A 25,159-nucleotide genomic window follows, 5' to 3' on the forward strand; every position below is an offset into this window, starting at 1 on the left:
GCAGTGAGCTGTTGCTCCCTTTTCCCAACGTCTTGCACGCTGGTTTGGGGGCCTGGGTGCTGTCCCTGAGCTTTTGCCCTCAAGGGTAGCACTTCCGCCATGCCTCCATCCAGCTCTCGGGTGGTTAATCAGAGATAAGAGTCTCACGGATTTGGGTGTCGGCTGGCTTCGAACTCCAGTCCTCAGATGTTAGTCTCCCGAGCAGCTGGCGTTACAGCTGCCCAGCTCCTGCGCCCAGACCTTAAAGCACAAGAGCCACCGAGTCAGCCGAGTGGTGGCTGGCAGCCCCACAGGGAGCGGGTCCTGGAGAGCCCCGCGTGTCGGTTGTAGAAGCGCATGGAGGCGTCCCTCCGCTCTCGGGGTGCAGGCCGAGGCCACGCGGCACCGAGGCTTCTCCAGAAGCCGCCCGCCGCCTCTGCACCCCGAGCGGCTTGGCAGCAGGCGGGTGGACTGGACCGGCATGGTGACGATGGCGGGGGGGGGTGAGCCCTGGCCCGCGCGGCCTCGTGACCTCTGAAGACTCCATCTCCCTGAATCCGGCTTCGCCTCTGTGCCACGAAGGTAACGCCCCGGCCCCAGAGCGGGTGCGAGAGAGGAGCACCGGGCCGCCGCGCGCCGGCTGTGCGCGGCAGGGCCACGGACGCGGCCCCTCGCGGCTGAGCTCTGAGCCGGCGGGACGCGGCCCGAGGGGTGAGGTGGGCTCGGAACTGGGCGCCGCTACGCCTCGCTCGCCTGGGGTTCGTGTCGTGCACCTGCAGACGAGCTCGCCAGCGCAGCGTCTCGCTGCCGACCGGGGGCCGAACTGGTGCCCAGGACTCTAGATTCTTGTGCAAGGTCAGTGGCTTTCGTCTTCTCTTTTTCCTTTCAGTGCACCTAATTCCATGTTGTAGGTAGACAGCTCAGCCTTGTGGATTTTAAATGAGAAAAAATACATATCTCTATATATCTATAGAGACTGGTGATGTCAGCACGCCAGCAAAAGAAGGATCATGCATGCAGACAAAAATGAAAACGACATCCAGGTGCTGGTGGCCCGTGCCTGTGATCCCAGTCAGAAGACTGAGATCTGGATTGAGGTTCAAGGCAGCAGACTTCACGAGCCTCCATCTCCAAAACAACCGGTGGAAATCGTGGCTCACGTGGCATAGCTCCCGCCCAGCAAGCAAGGAGAGCAAGACCCTGACTTGAAGCCACAGCCCTGAAGAAGGACAGCCAGCTGGCACCGTGGCTGTGGAGAATTCCTTCCAGGGAGCTTGCGGTCCCCTTTATGTTACAGCCACGAGTCAGGAGGTAACACCGGATAACTGCCCAGGACACAGGTAGGGGCCTTCAGAGGAGGGACAGCCAGAGGCCTGGGGAGAAGCCCGCAGCCTGACAGCGAGGCAGGCAGGAGGCCTCACCCCGGGCCACGTGGAGGGTGAGCCAGGCCGCACGGGCCTGCTAGGGAGGCTCCCCTATGAAACCACGGCCGCTTCCTGCCAGGACTCCCTCCCAGCCAGCACCAGGCCCCTGGGCTCCAGCGAAGGGCTGACTTGCTGGGACACGTCCGTGAGGAGTGTGGAGCTAACGCAGTTAACTGGCAGCTGCTTCCAGGCAGGCCTTGCCGTGCCAGAGAAACACTTGCTCGAAATCCTTGAGACAGAGACTTGTAAAATATTAGCAAAAAGAATAGCTTTTAAAACGTTCAGCTGGGGCTGGAAGTGTATCTCAGTGCAGAGCCCTTGCTTAGCCTGCACGAAGCCCTGGGTTCATCCTCAGGACTGAAAAGAAAAGGAAAAAAATCAGCAGGTACTATGCCTTATTCCAGAAGAACCCCATAATCGGAGAAGTGTTGGGCTGGGAAGGTGGCCTAGTGGTAGAATGCTTGCCTAGCATGCGTGAAGCCCTGGGTTCAACTCCTCAGCACCACATACACAGAAAAGGCTAGAAGGGGCGCTGTGGCTCAAGTGGTAGAGAGCTAGCCTTGAGCAAAAAGAAGCCAGGGACCGTGCTCAGGCCCTGAGTTCAAGGCCCAGGACTGGCAACAAAATCGTTGCATCAGCCAGACACAGTAGCCATGCTTTTCATCCTAGCTATGCAGAAAGCACACATAGGGAGATTTGGACCCAGGCATAAGCACAAAACCCTCTTCAAAAGACAGCCAAAGCAAGGACTGGCAGCATGGCTCAGGTGATAAGAGTATCTTCCTAGTAAGCATAAGGCCCTGAGTTCAAAACCCAGTATAGGAAAGAAGGATGGAAGGCAAGAAGGAAGGAGGGAGAAAGAAAGGCACCCCAATCCCGTGATGTGCTGCAGCCCCAGCAAAGAAACCCCAAAGGTCAGAGGGAGGGAGATGGTGGGGGAAGCCATAGCCTGGGCTGGGTCTGGGTCTGTGTGTGTGAGAGAGAGAGTGTGTGTGTGAACAGAGTCACACATGGGTGGATGATTTGGTTTAAGTAAAGCATCATCCATCCCATTAAATTAATATGACTAATTCAAATTTAATTGGCTTAGTACTTTTGTGTGGTTTTAATTTGTACACTTATTTTGGTTTCATGGTTGTAGGAGAGCTAAAAACATTAGTTTATATTTAGGGTCTGTGTTTTTTTTGCCAGTCCTGGAGCTTGAACTCAGGGCCTGAGCACTGTTCCTGGCTTCTTTTTGCTCAAGGCTAGCAGTCTACCCCTTGAGCCACAGCACCACTCTGGCTTTTGCTGTGTATGTGGTGCTAAGGAATTGAACCCAGGGCTTTGTGCGTGCTAGGAAAGCTTTCTACCACTAGGCCGCACTCCTGGCCCTATATTTAGGGGTTTTTAACAATAACGTATGCCTAAGAGTGAAAATGAGGGGTGCAGTATTATACATGGAACAATCCTTTTAAATCAATAAGTGAATTTGCATGTCCGGTTTGCACAGGGGTCCTGCTCATCTCTGATTCTTACTAAGTTTAGTTTGTGTGCTCCAGAAGAAAGACCATGCACAATTTTTTTGTGTGTGCCAGTACTGAGGCTTGAACTTAGGTCCTGGGCACTGTCCCTGAGGTTTTGTGCTCAGGGTGACCCTCCTCATTTGAACCACAGCTCCTCTTTGGGCTTTTTTGGTGATTAGTTGGGAGATAAGAGTCTCATGGACTTCCCTGCCCGGGCTGGCTTTGAACCTCCAGCCTCAGATCTCGGCCTCCTGAGTAGCTAGGATGACCAGCAGGAGCCACTGGACAATTCTTCCTTGAAATTGTCCACCATCTCTCCCCCACTCCCTGCCTGATAAAAACAAGGCCTGGGGAGGAAGTGGAGCAGGGCTCTCCCGCAGGGTTGGGGTAGCGCTGCCCATCCAGGCAGCGGGAAGCGGGTGGTCACAGGAGCAACATTCACCTGCCCCCAACCTCGGTCTTTGTTCTAGATCCTTCACCTCCCTCACCTTGGCGATCCCAGGTTCCTCCCCTCGTCCCCAAGAGGTCGGGCAGACGGGGCTTTGGAGCGTCTACCAGACCCACTGACCCCTTTCTGAACCAAATGGTGCCTCTGCTCGCATTATTATGCCACGAGTGTCTGTCTTTCGCTTCCCTTGGCTCTGATCCCAAAGGCCCCCTGTGTCTGGCTTCAGTGTGTGCCAGGCCCCAGGAAGAAAATGAAGAAGGAAAAGAGCCAATCTAGCATGGGCTTATTAGGCAGCACTACAAATAAAAACAAGTTTTCAACCATGGGGTGGGAGGGCTACAGAATGTTTAACCGTAAAAGAATCTTTAGATTACATTCTGCTTGGTGGTGGAGGGCTCGTGCTCGATGTTCTACTTGATTTTCAGGGCAGTGGGAAATCTCCAAAGGGTCTTAAGCAAGGAGAATGGCATGTTCTATTCAGTGTTTCAGAGAGCACAGTGTGAGAAACTTCTTACAAGAATGGCAGTGTAAAGTGGTTACACGAATCTGCACACATGAGTTATGAAATCTGGAGTGTGTGTGTGTGTGTATACACATTTGAGACATATAATGGATGGACTGGCCTTGACCACATAGTCCAAGCTGCCCGACAGCCACGGCCGTCCACGCTCTGCACACACTGCTGCCGGTGGCCTGCTGCTTAGTGCGGTACTGGGGCTTGAACTCAGGGCCTAGGCAGTGTTCTTTGGCTTTTCCACTTATGGCTAGAGCCTGAGCCACGGCTCCACCTTTGACGCCTTGCTGGCTGTGTGGAGCTGAGCCTGCGCTGGCTCCTGAGCTCAGTCTTCAGAGAGGAGGAGCTGGGATCGCAGCGGGAGTCTGGAGCCCGGGCTGGGATCGCAGCGGGAGTCTGGAGCCCGGGCTGGGATCGCAGCGGGAGTCTGGAGCCCGGGCTGGGATCGCAGCGGGAGTCTGGAGCCCGAGCTGGGATCGCAGCGGGAGTCTGGAGCCCGAGCTGGGATCGCAGCGGGAGTCTGGAGCCGCGGCTGGGATCGCAGCGGGAGTCTGGAGCCCGAGCTGGGATCGCAGCGGGAGTCTGGAGCCGGGGCTGGGATCGCAGCGGGAGTCTGGAGCCGCGGCCGGGATCGCAGCGGGAGTCTGGAGCCCGAGCTGGGATCGCAGCGGGAGTCTGGAGCCCGAGCTGGGATCGCAGCGGGAGTCTGGAGCCCGAGCTGGGATCGCAGCGGGAGTCTGGAGCCGGAGCTGGGATCGCAGCGGGAGTCTGGAGCCCGAGCTGGGATCGCAGCGGGAGTCTGGAGCCGCGGCTGGGATCGCAGCGGGAGTCTGGAGCCCGAGCTGGGATCGCAGCGGGAGTCTGGAGCCGCGGCTGGGATCGCAGCGGGAGTCTGCAGCCGGGGACGGGATCGCAGCGGGAGTCCCTGGAGCTGGGCTCGGAAGCAGATTAGACTTGGCCACAGGGCAGTGTGGCTCCGTCCGTCTCACGCGTGGCTTCTCCACCACAGTCTGGGGACGGTGGGCGTGCCGAAGCCACAGGCGACCACGGAGCCGGGTGAGAGGCGCGTGCTGAGCACGCTCCACACGAGTCAGGCCAGAGCTCTGGACGCAAGCAGCTGAGCGTGTGAAGCCCCCAGCCGAGCTCGGCTGCCCGCCCCCCGCCCAGCCCCGACGCCCAGCCCCGACGCCCAGCTGCTCTGGAGGAGAGTGCGCTGCACGGAGCAGGTGGGTGGAGAGGCCGGAGCCTCAACTGAACACTGTTAGAAGGGAACACGGCCGGGCGCCAGCCGCTCACGCCGGTCATCCCAGCTGCTCGGGAAGCTGAGATCTGAGGATCACGGTTCAAAGCCAGCTGGGACAGAAAAGGCCATGAGACTCGTATCACCAATTAAACGCCAAAAGCTGGAAGTGGTGCTGTGGATAAAGTGGTGGAGTGATAGCCTTTCACACAAAAGCTCGGGACAGCACCCAGGCCCTGAGTTCAAGCCCCAGGACTGGCAAAAAAACCAAAACCCGCAGATGTGAACACATTACTAGTGTGCATCCACCCTTCATCCTCTCTTTTTGCTCAAGGCTGTTGCTCTTCCACGCGAGCCACACCTCTGCATTTAGCTTTTTGGTGTTTAATTGGAGATAGGAACCTTCTGGACTTCCCTGCCGAGCTTGTGCACACATGCCGCTCAGATCCCAGCCCCCCGAGTGCTGGGGTTACAGGCGTGAGCCGCCGGGTGCAGCCTGCATCTCCCGTCCCATCGTAGTGTGCAGGTGACACCGCCCAGAGAAGGGCAGTGGACAAACCAGACGCCAGTGAAAAGGGCACCGCTCGGAGGCGGCTTCTCCAGCCTCACGGAGCCCCGGGGGCTGGACGAGGGCGGGAGCGAAAGCTTGCGGCTCGAGCTTGGGCCGGCGGCGGGGCGGCCCCAGAACTCGGCAGGAGACTGTGCTCCGAGCCCGAGCCGGATCCGAGGGCGGGGCCCCGCTGTGCGTCGCCCAACGCCGGCGCTCAGGACAGGGCCTGGACGGAGCCGGGCTGGGCGCCCCGGCCTCGGATGCCCTGCCGGGCGTGCGGGAGCCCGTCGTGGGTGTCGCTGGGGTCCCCGGCCCTCGGGACGGCGGACAGGGCCCTGGCGCAGGCTGCTTCGGAGCTGGTGTGCCGAGCCGGTCCCGGCGTCTCTGTCCTCGGCAGGGGTGGCAGTCCTCCCCGCGTCCCTTCCCGCTCCCTTCCCGGGGTCCCCGCGAAGTGCAGGGCTGTGGAGGGACTCACACCAGACGGGGCAACGGCGCCGTTTCCTCTGCAACTCCTGCCCCGCTCTGCTCGGCTGCCGGCTCTGCTGCCTCTGGTTCACCTGTCGATCTGTTCATCCGTCCACACGCACACACGCACGCACGCACACACACCGCCCCCGCCCCCCCCACCACGCCCTGCCCGGGAACTGCAGCTCCTAGGGCCGTGGGAAGGCTCGGCCGACCTGGGCGCCGCTCTGTTCCCCAAGTGACACGAGCAGTGTCCAGGCCCAGGATGGGGGCAGCTGGGCAGGGGGGCAGGAGGGTGGGTAGGGGGGCAGGTGGGCAGGCAGGCAGAGGCGCAGGAGGGTGGGCAGGGGGGCAGGAGGGTGGGCAGGGGAGGAGGGGGGGCAGGGGGCAGGGAGTGGGTAGGGGGGCAGGCAAGCAGGTGGGCAGGCAGGCAGGGGGGCATGAGGGTAGGCAGGCGGGCGGGCAGGCGTGCAGGGGGGCAGGAGGGTGGGTGGGCGGGCAGGGGGTAGGTAGGGGGGCAGGCAGGCAGGGAGGCAAGCGGGCAGGGGGCAGGAGGGTGGGTGGGCGGGCTGCCCCTCAGCCTCTGCCCTCCAGGCCTCTGCGTCCCGGGCTTGCTGGGCTTCCCTGGCTTAAAGGTCACTGGGACGGACGGGAGCCGCCCAGCCGCCACCCAGCCGAGGCAGACCGGGTGCAGGGGCTGGAGATGGGGGTGCAGGGGGGGCCTGCGAGGCAGGGCCGGGTGCAGGGGCTGGAGATGGGGGTGCAGGGGGGCCTGCGAGGTAGGCCGGGTGCAGGGGCTGGAGATGGGGGTGCAGGGGGGGCCTGCGAGGCAGGGCCGGGTGCAGGGGCTGGCGATGGGGGTGCAGGGGGGGCCTGCGAGGCAGGCCGGGTGCAGGGGCTGGAGATGGGGGTGCAGGGGGGCCTGCGAGGCAGGGCCGGGTGCAGGGGCTGGCGATGGGGGTGCAGGGGGGGCCTGCGAGGCAGGCCGGGTGCAGGGGCTGGCGATGGGGGTGCAGGGGGGGCCTGCGAGGCAGGCCGGGTGCAGGGGCTGGAGATGGGGGTGCAGGGGGGGTCTGCGAGGCAGGCCGGGTGCAGGGGCTGGAGATGGGGGTGCGGGGGGCCCGGCTGCTCCCCAGTGCGCATGGTGTTATCTCTGGCCTGCCGGCCTGGCCCTGAACAGGATGCGGCTTTCATCGCCTCCCTCCCCTCGGACCGGCGCGGGGCGTTTGGAGTTTCTCACGCATGGATCCAGGGGCTGGGCCTGGGGGGGAGGGGCCACGCCTGCAACAGCCTGCTGTCACAGTCACAGCCCTGCAGCGGGGAAGGCTGCAGGCCCGGCTCCCCGAAAAGCCACCCCCCACCTTGTCCGTAATCCTGGGCGCCCGTTCAAGGAATTCCCCCTCCCCTCCGTGTCTAGTGATTTATTTACACTCGCCCTCCGCCTGCCTGGGGGGGACAACCCCCACCCCGCCCAGCCCCCCGCCCCGCCCAGCCCCCTCTGGGCCTGCTCCAGGCTGCCCCGGGTGGGAGGGGCTCTGTGGACTCCTCAGACTGCAAGGGGGCCCCCCAATCTCACTCCCCGGGCCCCAGCAGCCCTCGTGCTCCGTGGCTCCTCCTCCTCGTGCTGCGAAGCCCCCAGGCCAGGAAAGTGACAGGTGAGCGGGAAGAACCCGAGGCAGCCTTCTGGATCCTTCCACCCAAGGTCCCCCCTGAGCGGTGAGAGCTGGAGACCAGGGAGAAAGGGCTGGGGAGGCCAGGGCCCCGGCGGCTGCTGTGTGTGTGCCGGCGTGTGCTCGTGAACACACACTCGCGTGCCCCGCAGAAGCCCGCGCTCAGGCGCCGCCCGAGGCCGAGGCTCAGCTTTCCTGTACCCCGGGGCACCGCGGCTTCCTGTGGCTGACACTTTCCCGCCCGGGCTGGCTTTGAACCGGAATCCTCCCCTCAGCCTCCCGAGGAGCTGGGGCTATCCTAGTGAGACACCCGTGCCAGCTCCCCCCCCCCACCTGCTGCGGGAGAGCACCGGGGCCCTGCGCCCCAGACCCCGAGGCCGGGCTCCCCAGAGGGACGGCGCCGCCATGGCCCGCCGAGCCCCGCGCCTTCCTCTCCAGACGCCCGGCCGCCCGTGGGGTCCGGGGACAGGCCCCCCGAGCCGGGGCCCCCGCCGTGCGGCCCGCCCTGAGCTGGCAGCGCCCCCCTCCGTGAGCGACGGGGCCCCGGCCCCGGGCCCCAGGCTGCCCCTGCGCGGGTCCTGCAGCCCGGGAGGCGCCTCCCGCCCACACGGCCGCGGGCTCGTGGCGCGGGGCACCGGGGTGCTCGGGGCTACGTCGCCGTGCGGATGGGTGACCACGGATCGGCTCCGGGCGACGCGGCCTCGCGCGGGTCCCGGGCCCCAGGCCGTGTAGCTCCGCCAGCCGCCGCCCTCGGGACCCGCGCGGCTCGGGGTCGAGTCCCCGTCGGCATCAGCAGCCACCGCGCCCAGCCCGGCGCTGGCCGCCCTTAACCCTGGTCCTGGGGAGGACTCCTGGTGTGGGCCCCGCAAGTCCCCGTGAGGAACCTCGAGGGCAGTGCCGCCGGCCTCCCCCCCCAGACCTGTGGAGTGCGGACGCTAACCGCCTCGCTCGCCAGGGGGTGCGATGGAGGACAGTCTGGGAACAGGCCTCGGATCCAGTGCAGAGCCAGGGCCACACTGCAAGTGGGTCTGATCCACGTTTGCAAAGCCACTCCTTATTCTAGCTCTCTCTCTGAGGGGTTTGCACGGGCTAGGCAAAGGGAAAGGCGTAGAAATGGCCTAGTGGCAAGAGTGCTCGCCCCGTATACATGAAGCCCTGGGTTCGATTCCCCAGCACCACATATATAGAAAATGGCCAGAAGTGGCGCTGTGGCTCAAGTGGCAGAGTGCTAGCCTTGAGCAAAAAGAAGCCAGGGACAGTGCTCAGTGCTGAGTCCAAGGCCACAGACTAGAAAAAAAAGAAAAAAGAAAGAAAAATGTTTTGTGAAGCTGGGTGCTACTGGTTCACCCTGAAATCCTAGATACCCAGGAGGGTGAGATCTGAGGATTGCAGTTCAAAGCCAGCCTGAGCAGTAATGCCCATGAGACTCGTCTCCAATTAACCACCAAAAAGCTGAAGTGGAGCTGTGGTTCAAGTGGTAAAGTTCTAGCATTGAGCAAAACAGCTCAGCAACAGAGTTCAGGCCCTGAGTTCAAGCCCCAGACACAACACACACACACACACACACACACACACGTGCACACAGTCAAGGAAGGAAGACCGTGTCTTGGAAGAGGAGCCACCGTGAGAAGCCGCAGAGACTTGGGGATGATACCGAGGTACAGGCGTGGTGTCCCGCGGGACTGACCGGGCCTGTGATGGAGCCGACTGCCAGCCCGTGAGCGGGCGGAGCGGAGGGGAAGGACCTGAACTGTCGTGGAAACGTCTGCCAGCCAGAAGCAGCAGCGGGGCCTGGAGACCGCAAGGTCTCCCCGTCCCCCTCCCGCACCCTGGCTCGGCCCCACCCCGGCAGGATCCTTCCCGCCCTCGGGGGGGCGGGGGTCGGCCGGGACCGGGGACGTCAGGACCAGAGTCAGGCGGCCAAAGGCACCGCCTGCCGCGGCACCGGGGCTGGGCTGGCCTGGGCGCGCGCGCGGGCGTCTGGATGCCCCGGCTGTGCCCAGCGCGCAGCCCCTCCCGCACACGGTGAGCCCGCACCGCGCCGTGGCTCTCGGGCCACATTCAAGCCAGCCCCGGGGCTGGAGGTAGAATTGGAGATCTGAGACCAGCCTGGGCTCCATCACCCCCTCTCAGGACGAAGCAGCGATGCAGCGGGCGTCTCTCCACGGCAGAGCCGAGCCGGGCCCGGCACCGGCAGCGGGGCTGGGTGCAGATGAGGCGAGCCGGGCCAGCTCCTGGGGCGCAGCCTCCCTGGGCTCCTGTCAAGGGGGGACGGGAAGTCCCCTGGAAGCAGGCGAGGGGTGGGGCACGCAGGGGCGCTGGGCTTCTGAGTCCCTACCAGAAAGCACCCCGTCTGCAATGGGGGAGCCAGGGACTCGGGCCGAGGCCGCGTCGGGTAGGTGTGAGACGTCGAGGCCTCGAGCCTGGAGAGGGGCGTGTAAAGGCCCTGCTCGCCACCCCTGCAAGTTCCTGCCCCGGAGGCGGGGCCGGGCTGACATCCCCACTGCCCACTGTCGTGTGCGCGGAGCACCGCCATGGAGGAGCCAGAGGGGGCCCAGCCCCGGGCCTTAGAGCCCAGAACCAGAGCCCGACTCAGCCTGCGCAGAGGTGCAAGCGTGGGGCTGGAGGGGGGAGGGGGAGGGGGGAGGGGGAGGGGCATCTCCGTCACTTGCCAGGTTTCTAAAACCTTGCAGGCGCCCACGTCTCCCGCCAGCTTTAACGACATTGGAAACGTGAAGGGAGTCCCGGGCTGCGGCCTAACATGAACGACGGGCACCGATGGCGGCAGCGCAGAGAGCTGGTCCCTTCCGGAGAGGCAGAGCCCTGGGCTCCCCCTCCCCCCCGTCCCGTCCTCCCGGCAGGTCTGCCAGCCAGGCTCCTGGGGGGCAGAGCCCTGGGCACCCCTCCCCTCCCCACCCCCCCCCCCCCCCGTCCCCTGTCCTCCCAGCAGGTCATGGCGGGGAGTGAACCCTTGGCTTTCTATCATACCGTTTTCTTTTTGGAAGCAAGAATGAATGTGGGCCGAGGAGCTCAGAGCTTACAGCCCTGGGAATGGAGCAGCTCCCTCCCGAGGCCAGGCTGGTCACACAGCCGCCCTGACACTGGAAGTGGACGATGGCTGACCGGAGGGGTGGAGAAGCCGAGGGCCCTGAGTTCAAGCCCCAGTACCGGCAACTGGAGCCTCCCAGACCAGAGATCCTGTGTGTGAGTCAACCCTGACACGAAATGGGGTGCGCGCGCGTGTGCGTGTGCGCGTGTATGTGTGCGTGCGTGTATGTGTGCGCGTGTGCGTGCGTGTATGTGTGCGCGTGTGTGCGCGTGAGACTTTCCAGGTCTCTCCCTCCCTCACGCTGGGCCCCCACCTGTGTGCCCTACGCCCTGTTAAAGCCTCTAGAGCCCGAGGGGCTGGGGTGGGGCTGGACAGCCACCCGCTTTCGGAAGGCGTGTTGACCGCAGGAAGGAATGGAGGGCACCGCAGGCTCCCACGGGGGCGCCCCCCCTCGGGCCTTTACCATTGTGGCCCTGGGAGTGGCGCCCAGCCAGGCCCCGCCCACGGTGGGCGTAGCGCCCCAGCCAGGCCCCGCCCACGACAGGGTGTGGGCGTGGCGCCCCGCCCCGGCGGGTGTGGTCGGAGCGTCCCAGGGCAGGCCCCGCCCTCCGTGGGTGTGGCGCCCCGGCGGGTGTGGTCGGAGCATCCGAGGGCAGGCCCCGCCCCCGTGGGTGTGGCCGTGGGCGTGGCGCCCCGCCCCGGCGGGTGCGGTCGCAGCCTCCCAGGGTAGGCCCCGCCCTCCGTGGGTGTGGCCGTGGGCGTGGCACCCCGCCCCGGAGGGTGTGGTCGGAGCGTCCCAGGGCAGGCCCCGCCCTCCGTGGGTGTGGCCGTGGGCGTGGCGCCCCGCCCCGGCGGGTGTGGTCGCAGCCTCCGGAGGGGAGGCCGGCTGCGGCGCGCTTCCTCCTCAGCCTCCCCCGTCACGGTCCCGGAAGCGGTGAGGGGAGCCTTCCGGCCGGGCCCCCCCCCCCAGCCCCGTTATTCCTGGGGACACTGAGGCCCGGCTTCCGGGCGGCCTCGGGCGAGCGGCTCAGAGCGACGGCGCCGCAGCTCCGGTCCGGTTTTGTTCAGTGCGAGCCCGCGGGCGGCCCGTGGGACCTGAGCCGCGGGGGCTCCTTCCGGGGGTCCGGCTCAGCCCCTCAGCCCTCCCTCCCCTGCCCTCGGGGCTGCCCCCCCAGGCCCCCACAAGCCTCTCCACCCCCGGGACCCCCTCCCTCCCTCCCTCCCGCAGCCCGGGGCTCCTAGGGTGGGCAGGACGAGGCGCGGCCCCGCCTGGCAAGTTCGGCCCGCCAGGCCCCTGCGCTCTCCGCGGGGCGCGGGGCGCGGGGTGCGGGGCGCGTGGTGCGGGCCGGGCTGGCTCCACCGAGGGGCCTGGGTGCGGGGCCCCGGCTGCGCTCCGGCCGCCTCCCCACCCCCCCAGGAGCCCTGCACCAGGGCTTCTCCCGGGCCTGACTAGCGGCTGGGGGCGCCTGGCCGGCCGGCGCTGCCCCCCCTCGCCCGGCTGCGTCCCACGGGTGGGGGGGTGTGCGCGCGGGCGTGTGTGCACAGGTGTGCGTGCGGGCGGGCATGTGTGCACAGGTGTGCAGGCGGGCATGTGTGCACAGGTGTGCGTGCGGCGGGCATGTGTGCACAGGTGTGCGTGCGGGCATGTGTGCACGGGTGTGCGTGCGCGCGGGCATGTGTGCACAGGTGTGCGTGCGGGCGGGCATGTGTGCACAGGTGTGCGTGCGGGCGGGCGTGTGTGCACAGGTGTGTGCGCGGGCGGGCATGTGTGCACAGGTGTGCGTGCACGCGGGCGTGTGTGCACAGGTGTGCGCGCGGGGCGGGCATGTGTGCACAGGTGTGCGCGCGGGGCGGGCATGTGTGCACAGGTGTGCGTGCGGGCGGGCATGTGTGCACAGGTGTGCGTGCGGCGGGCGTGTGTGCACAGGTGCGCGAGGGCGCGCACGGACGCAGCACTGGGTAAGCGCGGGCGCGAAGGGCAGCGCAGCCCGCGGTGTCCATGGCCCTGGGGGAGGGGGGCAGGCGTGCGCCCAGCCCCGCAGAGGGGACCAAAGCCGGGGAGCCAGCCAGGGGCCGGGCGGGGCGGCCCCCCCATCGCCTCCCTCCAGCGGCCGTCGGGCGCCCCCCTCCCTGGGGGGGGCTGGGGGGCGGACCTGGGAGTGACTCGACGGCGGGGTGTCGCTAGGGACGGGGTCCGCGGAGGGGGCGGAGCGGGCAGCCCCGCAGGCCCCGCCGCCCAGGTCCTCCCGGGGTGGGCGGGGCGGGGCCTCCCCCTCCTCCCCGAGTGGAGCCCGCCTCGGCCCGCCCCCCCCCCCCGTGGAGGGGAAGCTGGCTGCCCTGCGCACAGGCATGCACACGCGCGTGCACTCACGCACACACGCGCAGGCAGCGGCCGGCCACCTGGGCCTGCGGGCTCCTGCGTGCACTCACACACCGCGTGCACACGCATACACTCACACACGCGCGCGTGCACACGCTCACACACGCAGGCACACGGCGCCCCGCCACCTGTCTCCGCGGACACGGCTGGGGACGGCCACCGCTGGGCTCGGCGCCGATCCTGTGGGCACCGACGTGGAAAGCTGAGGCCCGGACCCCCCTCCCCCCCGCCCCCCCCCCAAGACCCCGGTTTCCCTCGCTCGCTCCACACTGGCTCTCCCCGTGCCGGTCAGGGTCAAGGCGACCTCCCGTCGAGGGTGAGTCCTGGTCCTCCACCCGTGCAAGCGTCCACCCCCCCCCAGCTGTCAGCTTAGGGGGCAGGGGTCCAGGGAGGGCCAGTGACAGGCCACACGGCCCCCCACCCCAAGGCTGGGAGATGGGGGCTCATCCAGGCCTTAGCTCTCCAGCACTTCATGTGGGAGCCAGACTCAGATCCTGGGGGGGGTCCTCCCCTTTCCCCAGCCCCTCCCCAGCTCGGGAAAATATGCCTCCCTTGGTGTCCCGGGCCTGGCCTCCAGAGCCCTGGGCTGGGCAGTCCGTGCCCAGAGCCAAGAACCACAGGCGTGGCCGAGTGCGGAGGCCTGGGAAGGGCTCCCCCGCGGAGGTGCTTTTGGATCTGTGGGCGCCCCCCTCGTGGGGTGTCAGAGTGATTTATGGGCAGACACTGAGAGAAGAAGCTGAGGGAAATGAGACCTGTGAGAGCCAGCCCGCCTCCTGCCCTCCTGCTGCTGACCCGGCGAGGCCCTCGCACTCGGGGCCGCGGGCCTTTGAAATGGGTCTGCACCCCAGCCCCGAGTCACCACGGCGATGAGGGGAGAAGCTGGGCATCAGGCGCGGGAGCAGAGCCTGGCACGGGAGAAGGCCTGTCGTGCTCTCTCCCCACCCCGCGGGGCTCCCATGCCTGCCCAGGCTGGGCCTCTTCCCGATGGGCTTCAGCTCCGGCCGTCCTGGGCTCCCTCCTCCCCCCCAGCACAGGCGGCCCTCCCCACCAGCCCTCCGTACCCCGCCCTCCCCGCCAGCCCTCCGTACCCCGCCCCCCCCCCCCCCCGCCAGCCCTCCGTACCCCGCCCTCCCCGCCAGCCCTCCGTACTCTGCCCCCCCCACCCCCGCCAGCCCTCCGTACCCCGCCCTCCCCACCAGCCCTCCGTACCCCGCCCTCCCCGCCAGCCCTCCGTACTCTGCCCCCCCCCCGCCAGCCCTCCGTGCCCCGCCCTCCCCGCCAGCCCTCCGTACTCTGCCCCCCCCCCCCCCCCGCCAGCCCTCCGTGCCCCGCCCTCCCCGCCAGCCCTCCGTACTCTGCCCAAACGCCTCCCCTCCTGGGTTTCCAACAGCTCACAGCAGCCCTGCCCGGCCCGGCCGCTGCTGTACGCGGCCCGCAGTCTCTGCCGTCACCGGGAGTAAACACTGCGTTTTTTCCTCTTTTGTCGGTGGGTCGCGGAGCTTGAACTCGAGGCCTGGGCCTGGCCCTGCGCTCTCTCCCTCGGCCATGGCGCTCTGCTCCTTGGAGCCACAGCTCCACTTCCCGTTTGCTGGGGGTTCACTGGAGATGAGAGTCCCGCGGACTTCCCTGCCTGCTGGCAGAGAGGCCCTTCTAGAACCCTCCCCGGGCCGTCCCTTCATCCTGGGGACAGATGCACGCCGGCAGTTCGGGGACGTCACATGGCTCGGGACAGCCATGCTGGGGTTCAGGCTGAGGGCTGGCCGCGGACGGCGGGGGGGGGGGGCTCCGTGGGGAGGGCAGCCACGGTCCAGCCGCGCCGGGCGCTCTGGGCTGCCGACCGCGTCACGGCCTGCCCCGTGGGGGCGAGCGCGGCCGGCGAGGGCGCCCCTGTCTAGAGCCAGCCCCGCCCCCGAGGCGCGGTGCCCGGGCCACACCGAGCTGCGCGCGCGCGCGTTGTATGCCAGTCCTGGGGCTTGAACTCAGGACCTGGGCGCTGTCCCTGAGCTTTCGTGCTCAAGGCTCCACTGCTCCGCTTCGGCTCTTGGCTGATTGATCGGGAATGAGTCTCACAGACTTCCCGTCCGGGCGGGGCTTTGAACCCTGCTCCTGGTGCCTGAGTGGCCAGGCTGGCCGGCCTGAGCCGCTGTTTCTGTTTCGTCAGGGAACGGGGGCCTCGTGGCGGATGAGCTGCTCAGCCCCGGGGAAGATGGGCGACGGCATTTCGGGCCCCAGGCTCGCGGTGCGCGGAGCGGGGACCGGGCTTGGGGACCCGGCCCCGGCCTCCTCTGAGCGACTTGGCTCAGGGCCTGGACGGGGCCACCGGGCCAGCGCCTCGGCCCCGCGCCCGCCCTTCTGCACAGACTAAATATTTGGGCTTTTCCTTCCTCGGCCCGCCGGCAGCTCCGGGAGGAGCCCGGGCCCCGCCTCCCTCGGGGCGGGCAGCCGGCAGGGGGGCTCCGGGGCTTTCTGCACGCCGGTCCCCGGGGGGGCCCTGCGGGACCGGGGACGCGGCCTCTGGCCCACAGTGGGCCGCCCGGAGGTAGCCCTGCCCTTCTGAGCCTCAGTTTCTCCATCTGTGGAATGGGGAAGGAGGGTTGACCAGCGCTTCCGGCGCCCGTCCCACGGCGCCGCCTGCAGGGGGCGCCCACGGGTGCCCCTGGGAAGGAGTCCGTGCGCCACAGTGCCGCCCCCGTGAGGGCGAGAGGCCCGGGGTGGTTCACGGGGGCAGGGCCGGCTTGCTCAGAGCCCCCCTAAAATGCTGCTCCCGTTGCCCCTCCTCAAGGCTGTGGGCACCGACCCGCGCTGTGCCCCCCCCCCCCCCGGCTTTGCAGCAGGGACCCGGCGGGAGGTCACGTCAGCGGGGGGCACGGGAAAGAGCGCCAGGTCCGGCCAGCCCAGCTACGCCAGAGGCTGAGACCCCATCTCCTCCCCGTGAGGACCACAGTTCAAAGCCTGCATGGACAGGAAAGTCCATGAGACTCTGACCTCCCATTAACCCCCGGGAAAGCCGGAAGGAAGCTGCGGCTCGGGCGGGAGAGAGAAAAAAGCCCTGATGAAAAAGCGAAGGAACGGCACCCAGTCCCTGAGTTCAACTACCACTGCTGGCATACACAAACAGAGACAGACAGACAGACACAGAGAGACAGAGTCATGTCGCACAGCCCTGGCACCATCATGACCGTGGCGATGACTCCCACGCCCTCCTCCCTGCCTTCGGCAGAGATCTTCCCTGTCCTCTCGACGCCTGACCCGATGGGAGCCTCGGTGACTGACCCACAGTCCCCATTTGACAAGTAAACGACTGCAGCATGAAGAAGACGCAGGTCCCCTGGCTGAGGCTGGGTCCCGCCTGGGGTACGGAGTCCGGCCAGGCACCCGGTGCTGTGTGGCGCCCGAGCCGTTAGGAGATGTGGGGGTGAGCGTGGACGCGTCAGGAGGCGCCCAGAAAACGCACGCGGGCCGGGAGCCGGCAGCCCTGCCTATAATCCTATGATCCTAACCCTAACCCTATAATCCTAGCTAGCTAAGGACCGCAGTTCAAAGCCAGTCCAGGCAAGAGAGTCCGGGAGACTCGTACCTCTGCTTAATCACCAGAAGCCGGAAGTCAAGCTTGGGCTGTTAGAGCATTCGCTTTGAACAAAAAAGCTTGGGGACAGAGCCCAGGCTCTTAGTTCAAGCCCCGGGACTGGCACACAGAGAGGGAGGGAGGGAGGGAGGGAGGGAGGGAGGGAGGGAGGGAGGGGAGGGAGGGAGGGAGGGAGGGAGGGAGGAAGGAAGGAAGGAAGGAAGGAAGGAAGGGAGGGAGGGAGGGATTTCCTGCTTAAAGGCTAGTTCTCTATCACTTGAGCCACTGCTCCGCTTTGGCTTTTTACTGATTAATTGGAAATAAGAGTCTCACAGACTTCCCTGCCTGGGCTGGCTTTGAACCTTAATCCTCAGATCTCATGCTTCTGAGTACCTAGGATTACAGGCCTGAGCCACTGGCACCCTGGCTCATGCTTGTTATTTTTATCTGTTAATATTATATCAGGGAAAGGAAGGGAGGGGAGGGAAGGAGGGGGGAGAAGAAAGACAGAGCACTCAGGAGTTGTGGGGCGTGGGTCTGAAGTCGGGAAGTGGCTCTGAGAGTCGGTCTTAGGATTCTCAATTTGGGGCCTTCTAATCCCAGCCCCTGGGGGAGCTTCTCCAGGAGAGCGGGGTCTCGGCCGCTGCTGCTTCTGCCCGAGCCCTCCAGGGTGAGGCGGGAGGCTGGAACCAGGCTCTGCAGAATCCCCACCCATGAGAGGCCCCCAGTCTACATTCTCCATCATCCCACAGACGCTGAGAGAGACTGTGCCTCCCGCCCCTGGGCCTTCGCCTCTGTCCAGCCCGCGCAGGGGGCCTCTGCGGGTACACCGGGCCCAGCACCCCGAGCCTCCTCTGGGGGCCACCCCGACTCTCTTCAGCCCCTAGAGCCTTGCAGCAATACAAAGAGGTGCAGGTCCCGCCACGTTGCTTTCTCCCGGCCTGTGCGCACGGCAGGGCCCCCTGGAATCAGCGGCCCGGGAATGAGAACGCCTGGTGAGGTTACAGACAGGGCTGCGTGAAAGGGAGGCGCTCCTCAGAAGGGAGCAGCCGTAGCCCTGTGGCGCCTTCGGGGGACACCGGAAAACAGCGGTGTAGGAAGCCCTTCCGGCGGCTGGACCTGCAAGCGGTGAGTTTTAATCTCTCCAGCCCGTGAAAGGCGGTGGTCGGTGATGCGGCTGGGTGGTCAGGGACTTGGAAAGAATAGGATTGGAAGAGTGATGGTGAGGACACTTGGGGAGATTGGCTAAGTTCTTTCAAGTAAAACTCTTTGTAAATGCCTCTTTTTCCGTCTGCCTTTTGTTTTCCATCTCCTTAGTTTACATGTGGACACACTACAATTTCCAGGTAACGGCTACTTTACTAGATAAGAAGACATAAAGGATCGTTTCAGCTTCCAACACGTGTACCTGTTTACAGCTGTCATAATCCACCCAACAGAAGTGTTACTTCTTTGAGCATGCTTTATTTATGTATCACAATTAGGTATTGTTTCTTTTCTTTTCTTTTTTTGCCAGTCCTGGGCTTGGACTCAGGGCCTGAGCACTGTCCCTGGCTTCTTTTTGCTCAAGGCTAGCACTCTGCCACTTGAGCCACAGCGCCACTTCTGGCCGTTTTCCAGATATGTGGTGCTGGGGAATCGAACCCAGGGCTTCATGCATGCTAGGCAAGCGCTCTACCACTAAGCCACCTTCCCAGCCCCTATGATAACTATTTTTTTAAATAAATTTTTAAAACTCCAGCCCTGGTCAGGGTGGGAGGAGGGTGTGGGGTGCAGGGGGAGGGGTCTCTGGGGCTGCTGGACGCCCCAAAAGACAGCAGGGGGGGAGGCAGCAACCCGAAAGCCAGGAGGGACTGGAGATCCGCTGGTGGAGGTCACTTTGGAGCACGGCTCACGTCCTAGCTTAACCCGCAGGGTCAAACCCTTAGCACCCCGGAGCTGGCCCTGGCTCCTGTGGTGCCCAGTTTGTCCGTCCTTCCGCTCCAAATGCCCAGGAAAGTGCTTGGGCCAAGTGGACCCAGGGCCAATGCGTGAGGTTCGTCTGGGCATGAGGCCAGTACTGAGGAAGGACCGCGAGGGAGTCCAGCGGCCTGGCGGACAGGAGATAAGAACCTCTCCCGGCAGGGAGACCAAGCAGGCAATCGAAGGCTTGGCATTGCATTCATGCTAGAGCTTCTGTGTGTGTGTGTGTGTGTGTGTGTGTGTGCCGGTCGGTCGCAAGGAGCCCGGAGCCTGTCCTGTGGCTTTGACCCTCAAGGCTGTCGCTCTACCACTGGGACCACAGTGCCACCTCTAGCATTTTGCTGATTACTTGGAGATGGGAATGTAAAGGACGCTTCTGCCTGGGCTGGCTTTGAACCTTGATCCTGAGTGGCTGGGATGACAGGGATGCGTCACAGGTGTCCACAGACCTAATACTCTTCGTGTCCTTGATTCCTGACTTGGGGTTGCCCTGTTGACCGAGCTGCCCCCGCCCCCCAGGCAGCCCCCTTCTCTGTGGTCCTCTGGGGTGATGCACTTTCGTGGACGTGACGGGGGTGGGGACACACGATGACCCCTTGGATTTGACCTGCACCCCCGGGAGCGCTGGGGTCCGGGCAAAGCCGGGCCTCAGCGGGCAGCGGTGGTAGACGGGGGGGGGGGCGGGAGAAGCCACCCACTTCCCAGACCTAGTGGCGCTTTCAGTAACCTCTGCCCTCGCTCAGACCCCTTACGAGCCTGCTCCCGATTCACCCCCCTCGCACAACCTCCAAACCCGGGGCGCCTCCGCCCGCCCTGCTCCTCCACGCGCGGCTGCACCCGTGGACGGCCAGCGTGGCCTCGCCTTCCCCTGTCCCCCGAGTTCCTAACGGCCGCCCTGGGCCCGCTGCCGCCGCCCGCCGCTGCTTCCCTGCTGTCGCCAGCCTCCCCCTCAGTGAAGCCAGGTCCTCAGCCCCGCGCCCCAAGGCAACTCCCGCCCGGGAGCCGAGGGGCGCCAGTCGCCCCCAATTGCACAGCAGGGGGACGGGAAGCGCGGCGGCGCTCGGGTCGGCACAGGCCTGGCCTGCGGCCCTGGCGGCCGGGCTCCAGGCTCTCAGGAACAACAGCAACCGGAGCTGCTCCGGGTGAGCCCCGCGCCCCCGTGGTTCCTGTCCCCCGCGCCCCGGGGTTCCTGTCCCCGCGCCCCACCCCCCCCCCGTGGTTCCTGTCCCCGCGCCCCGTGGTTTCCTGTCCCTGTGTCCCGCGCCCCGTGGTTCCTGTCCCCGCGCCCCCGTGGTTCCTGTCCCCGCGCCCCGTGGTTCCTGTCCCCGCGCCCCGTGGTTCCTGTCCCCGCGCCCCGTGGTTCCTGTCCCGCGCCCCGTGGTTCCTGTCCCCGCGCCCCGTGGTTCCTGTCCCCGCGCCCCGTGGTTCCTGTCCCCGCGCCCCGTGGTTCCTGTCCCCGCGCCCCGGGGTTCCTGTCCCCGCGCCCCCACCCCCCCCCGTGGTTCCTGTCCCCGCGCCCCGCCCCCCCTTCCTGTCCCCGCGGGGCCTTATCTGCCCCTTCTCTCCTTTCCCACCAAGCTAATCTGCCCTTCTCTTCACGAGTTCCTGTTCCTCCCCGCCGCCTTCTCGTCTCCCGTGACCCGGCCGTCTCCCCGGCCCCCCACGGGGCTCCCCGTGACCCCGGCCGTCTCCCCGGCCCCCCACGGGGCTCCCCGTGACCCCGGCCGTCTCCCCAGCCCCCCACGTGGGTCCCCGTGACTCGGCCGTCTCCCCAGCCCCCCACGCGGGTCCCCGTGACCCCGGCCGTCTCTCCAGCCCCCCACGTGGGTCCCCGTGACTCGGCCGTCTCCCCAGCCCCCCACGGGGCTCCGCGCCGACCCCGAGCGCCGGGCCGGGACTGTGGCCTCTGCAGGGCTGTGTGCCACACGGAGCCTTAGCACCCGAGGAGCACCGAGCCCGCCCCGCCAGCACCCTGGCCGCCACCCCCACCAGCTCGGGGAGGCCGCCAGCTCCGTGGCCGCCGCGTGGGGCCGCTGGCGAGGTGCCGCCCCGGACTGAGCGGCGCACCGGGGTGCGTGTGCGCCCCCGGGGAACGCGGGCCGGCGGGGCTCTCGCGGAGGGGCCTGGGGTGGCCTCCGTCCACGAGGGGGGATCCGCGGCCCTCGTGTCCCGGAGGCCCGGTGCCCACCCGGCCACGGGGGGGCGGGGAGCGCGTCACGGGCACCGTGCACCCCGTCTCAGAGGCCCACCGAGTCACGGGCCCCATCGGCCTCCCCCCCCCCCCAGGGCCAGGAGCACCCGTCCGCCGGGAGCCCTCCACGGGAGCCGGAGCCAGCCCCCCGCTCGCCGCGCACCCCCGCTTCCTCCCCTACCCGGTGAAGACCACCGCGCCACCCCCAGAGGCCCCGGGACGGGGACCCGACGGCACCCCGACTGCCTCAGCGGGGGGGGGGGACCTCGGGGAGCCCCTGGGCCGGCTGCGGGGGGGAGGGAGGCCCCCCGGAGGAGGCGCGCGCTGGCGTCGGCCTGGGCCTCGAAGGGGAGACGGCCTGGTCTGGTTCCACCGCGCCGCGGGCCGCGCTCCGTGTGCGGGGGGTCGCGGGAAGCCGGGCTTGCTCCCGGGCGCCGGTGGGCGCTGCAGACGGGGCGGAGGGGGCGAGCGCGGGGGGACGGCGCCCCCCCCGCGTCCCCGCGGCCGCCCGGGCCTTGGGGGCTCGTCCCCGCCATGGCGCCGCCTCTCCACACCGCGCGGGAGCCGCGGGGGCCGCACAGCCTCCCCGCCCCCCCCCCGCTCCCCTGCGGCCGCCGGCGCGGAGCGCAGGTAACGGGCACGGAGGACCGCGCCCACCCCGGGCTGCGGGAGCCCCCTCCCCCCGCCCGCCCCTCCCGCCCGCGCGCTCACACCTTCCGCCCGGAGCTCGTCCGCGCCCCAGCCCCGTCCACGCCCCAGCCCCGGCTCTCACGGGGGAGCTGAGGCGGGGCCCTTCCTCAGAGCCCGGGCCTGGGCCTGCCGCCGCCTCCCGGGCCTCGCCCAGCCCCGCCGGGACGGGGCGGGGGCGGGGGCGGGGGCGGGCGCGGGGGCGGGGGCGGGCGCGGGGGCGGGGGCGGGCGCGGGGGCGGGCGCGGGCTCCCTCTCGCAGCCCCGCCCGGCGGCCGCGCAGCGCGTGTCCCTGAGGAGTGCAGATGCCACAGGCTGGGCTCCTGTGTCTAGACGCCTGTCCTCACCCGGGGCCGAGGCGGGGGGGGGGGAGGGGGGCCGAGGCGGGGGGGGGGGAGGGGGGCCAAGGGGGGGAGGGGGGCGCCCGGGCCCCGCATCGGGGGGCCCAAGGCCGGGGCCGCGCCGCCGCTACTCACGCGTCCGCCCGAGGCTTGATTAGAACACAGACCGTGTGTATTTATATATAAACCGCGCAGGGAAGCGCCGTCTCATAAACACGTCCGCAGCCCCCGCGCCCGGAGGGGGGAGGAGAAGAGGAAAAGAAGAATCCGTGCGGGGGCCGAGGGCCCGCGGAACATTCCGGAAGGCCGGTGTCTCTCTGGCCCTCGAGGGTGAAGCGGGCGGGCCTGGGCGTCCCCCGGAGCGGGCCGGGTTACGTTTCCCCCCGCCGGTGTCCTCGGCGGTCCGGGCCCTCCTCGGGGCGGGTGTGTGGGAGGCCCCTCGTCGGCCGCCCTCACTTGCACACGTAGCGCTGCACGGCCCTCCTCGGGGGCGGTGGGGCGGGCGGTGGGGCGGGCGGGTGTGCGGGTGGGAGGCCCCCGCCCCGCCCCGCGCCCCTCACTTGCACACGTAGCGCTGCACGGCCCTCCGTCGGGGCGGGCGGTGGGGCGGGCGGGTGTGCGGGCCGCCCCGCCCCGCGCCCTCACTTGCACACGTAGCGCTGCACGGCCCTCCGTCGGGGCGGGCGGTGGGGCGGGCGGGTGTGCGGGCCGCCCCGCCCCGCGCCCTCACTTGCACACGTAGCGCTGCACGGCCTCCTGGGGGGGCGGGTGTGCGGGCCGCCCCGCCCCGCGCCCTCACTTGCACACGTAGCGCTGCACGGCCCTCCTCGGGGGCGGTGGGGCGGGCGGTGGGGCGGGCGGGTGTGCGGGGTGGGAGGCCCCGCCCCGCCCCGCGCCCTCACTTGCACACGTAGCGCTGCACGGCGCGCTCGCAGCGGCGGCAGGTGACGTAGCAGCACCAGTGGTAGCGGCAGTGGCAGCGCTCCGCCACGCGCTCCGTGTACGGGTTGTAGCCGCGCCCGCAGCACATGAGGTCGCAGCTGTCGCTGCCGCTCGACGTCTTGTTGCACTGCCCTGGGGGAGGGGGGGGGAGGCGAGTGAGGGCCGCGCCCCCTCCGCCCCCCCCCCCCGGGGACCCCCCCCCCCCCGCGCCGCGGGCCGCACCGGCCTCTCCCCTCGGCAGATCCCTCACCCCCGGCCCGCTTCTGGCTCTTCCCCACTCCCCGGCCCGACCCCTCAATCTGGCGTCCAGATGGGGGCCGCCGGGGCCTGGGGGCCGCGGGGGGAGCAGACGCTGGCGGGGCCCCAAGCATGTGCCAGACGCGTTCCCGACGCCCGCTCCCGCCCGAGAGCCCCCAGCTCGGGGAGCGCCACGGGGGCCCCCCGAGGAAGAAGAGAATCCCGGGCCGCGCCACCCCACCCGGGAGCCCGGCTACGCCGCTCCGGGCCGCCTCTTCCAGAGCCTTCTGCGGGACGCGCTGCGCACCGCGCACGGTGGGTCTGCAGCGGGGCCCCCTCCCCTCGGAGAGCCAGGCCTGGGTCCGCTGTGGAAACGCCAGCTCCGGCCCCCCCCCCGCGAGACCCCCCACCCCACCCCCCTCCCTCGCCCGGTGAGGGGTCGCAGGGCGGTCCTCCCGAGCCCCCGTTCCAGGGGGGCAGCCACAGCCTCTTCCCCGCCTCCTGCGGTCCTTACCCTTCGCGGCCCGGGGAAATGTCCATTCCCCGGCCCGGGGGGGGGGGGGCTCCCCGGGCCACCCGCCTCCCCTCGGCACCCCAGACCCCTCCCTCCCCCTGCGGGGCTCCCCGGGCCACCCGCCTCCCCTCGGCACCCCAGACCCCCTCCCTCCCCCTGCGGGGCTCCCCGGGCCACCCGCCTCCCCTCGGCACCCCAGAGCCCTCCCTCCCCCTGCGGGGCTCCCCGGGACACCCGCCTCCCTCGGCACCCCAGACCCCTCCCTCCCCCTGCGGGGCTCCGCCGCGGGCCACCCGCCTCCCCTCGGCACCCCCAGAGCCCTCCCTCCCCCTGCGGGGCTCCGCCGCGGGCCACCCGCCTCCCCTCGGCACCCCCAGAGCCCTCCCTCCCCCTGCGGGGCTCCCCGGGCCACCCGCCTCCCCTCGGCACCCCAGACCCCTCCCTCCCCCTGCGGGGCTCCGCGCGGGCCCGGCCCCCCCCACCCCCCGGGGGCGGCGCGCCCCTTACCTGTCCTGCGTCCCCGTGGGAGCCCACCTTCTCGTTCTTCACGCAGAAGTCGGGCGAGCTCTGCAGGTAGACGAGCTCCGCGTCCTGGACGGGCCGGATGTCCAGGTCCTTGGGCACCAGGTGCTTGCGGGTGCCCATGGGCCGGTGCACCACCTTGGTGGCCGACAGGTAGCGCGCCTTGAGGTCGGCGGCCACGTCCCGCAGCTCCCGCAGCCCCTTCCAGCAGGTGCGGACGGAGCAGGAGCCCGACACCCCCCGTGGCACTTACACTTCACCTCCAGGGAGGCGCGCAGGGCCTGCGGGCGGGCGGGCGGACGACGGGGCGTCGGCGGAGCCGCCGCGGGGCCCCGCGCGCCCCCCACCCCCTCCGCCTCGGGGACCGCGGGGACGGCGGAGGGGGACGGGCGTGGCCCTCGCCCCGCCGAAGCCCGCCCCTCGTGCCACCCCCGACCACACGCGAGGGACGATGGCCGCGCCCGCCCCCCCCCCCCCCCCCCGGGAGGACGGCCGCCTCCTCCCCAGAGGCCGGAGGGGCGCAGCCGGGGCCTAAGGCGACACAGCTACCAGACGCGAAGCGGGGGGTTCCGAACTCGGGACCGGGGAGGATCCCCCAGCTTCAGCTCCTCCCGTGCCACGCCTTCTCCCCCGCAAACCCGGAGCTCCCTGAACACTTGCTGCACCAGCGAGCGGCCAAGAAGGGCAGGAAGGAAGGCAAGGAGGAGGAGAGGGAGGGGGGAGGTGGGGAGGGAGGGAGGGGGGGGAGGGGGGGAGGGAGGGCGAAGGGGCAGGGTGAGTGCTTGGGGCCCTTCCTCCCCACCCCATCCCCGCTGGCCGGATCCCAACCACCACCGCGCTCGGCCCTTTGCTCTGTTCCGGCCTGGCAGAGGCTGAAAGGAGTAAATGAGATGATATATATAAAAAAGGGGCGTGAGCGGCGGAAGTCACATCAGTACCGGCTTGAGACCCCGCGTGCAGGCCAGACCGGCGTG

The 25,159-nt window shown here is 68.3% G+C and overlaps 1 protein-coding gene across 1 annotated transcript in view; it reads right to left on the reverse strand.

Annotated features, from left to right (window-relative positions):
• Nucleotides 1-22,580: 22,580 nt before the first annotated feature.
• Nucleotides 22,581-25,159, reverse strand: part of Wnt11 (Wnt family member 11) — a 10,975-nt gene continuing 8,396 nt past the window's right edge. The window contains 3 exon segments of the mRNA XM_048360514.1: nucleotides 22,581-23,043; nucleotides 24,171-24,425; nucleotides 24,428-24,466. Of these exon segments, the coding sequence (XP_048216471.1) occupies nucleotides 22,612-23,043; nucleotides 24,171-24,425; nucleotides 24,428-24,466 (726 nt within the window). The 3' untranslated portion in view covers nucleotides 22,581-22,611.

The sequence above is a fragment of the Perognathus longimembris genome, chromosome 13 (assembly GCF_023159225.1).
Source record: "Perognathus longimembris pacificus isolate PPM17 chromosome 13, ASM2315922v1, whole genome shotgun sequence".
Taxonomy (NCBI): Eukaryota; Metazoa; Chordata; class Mammalia; order Rodentia; family Heteromyidae; genus Perognathus; species Perognathus longimembris.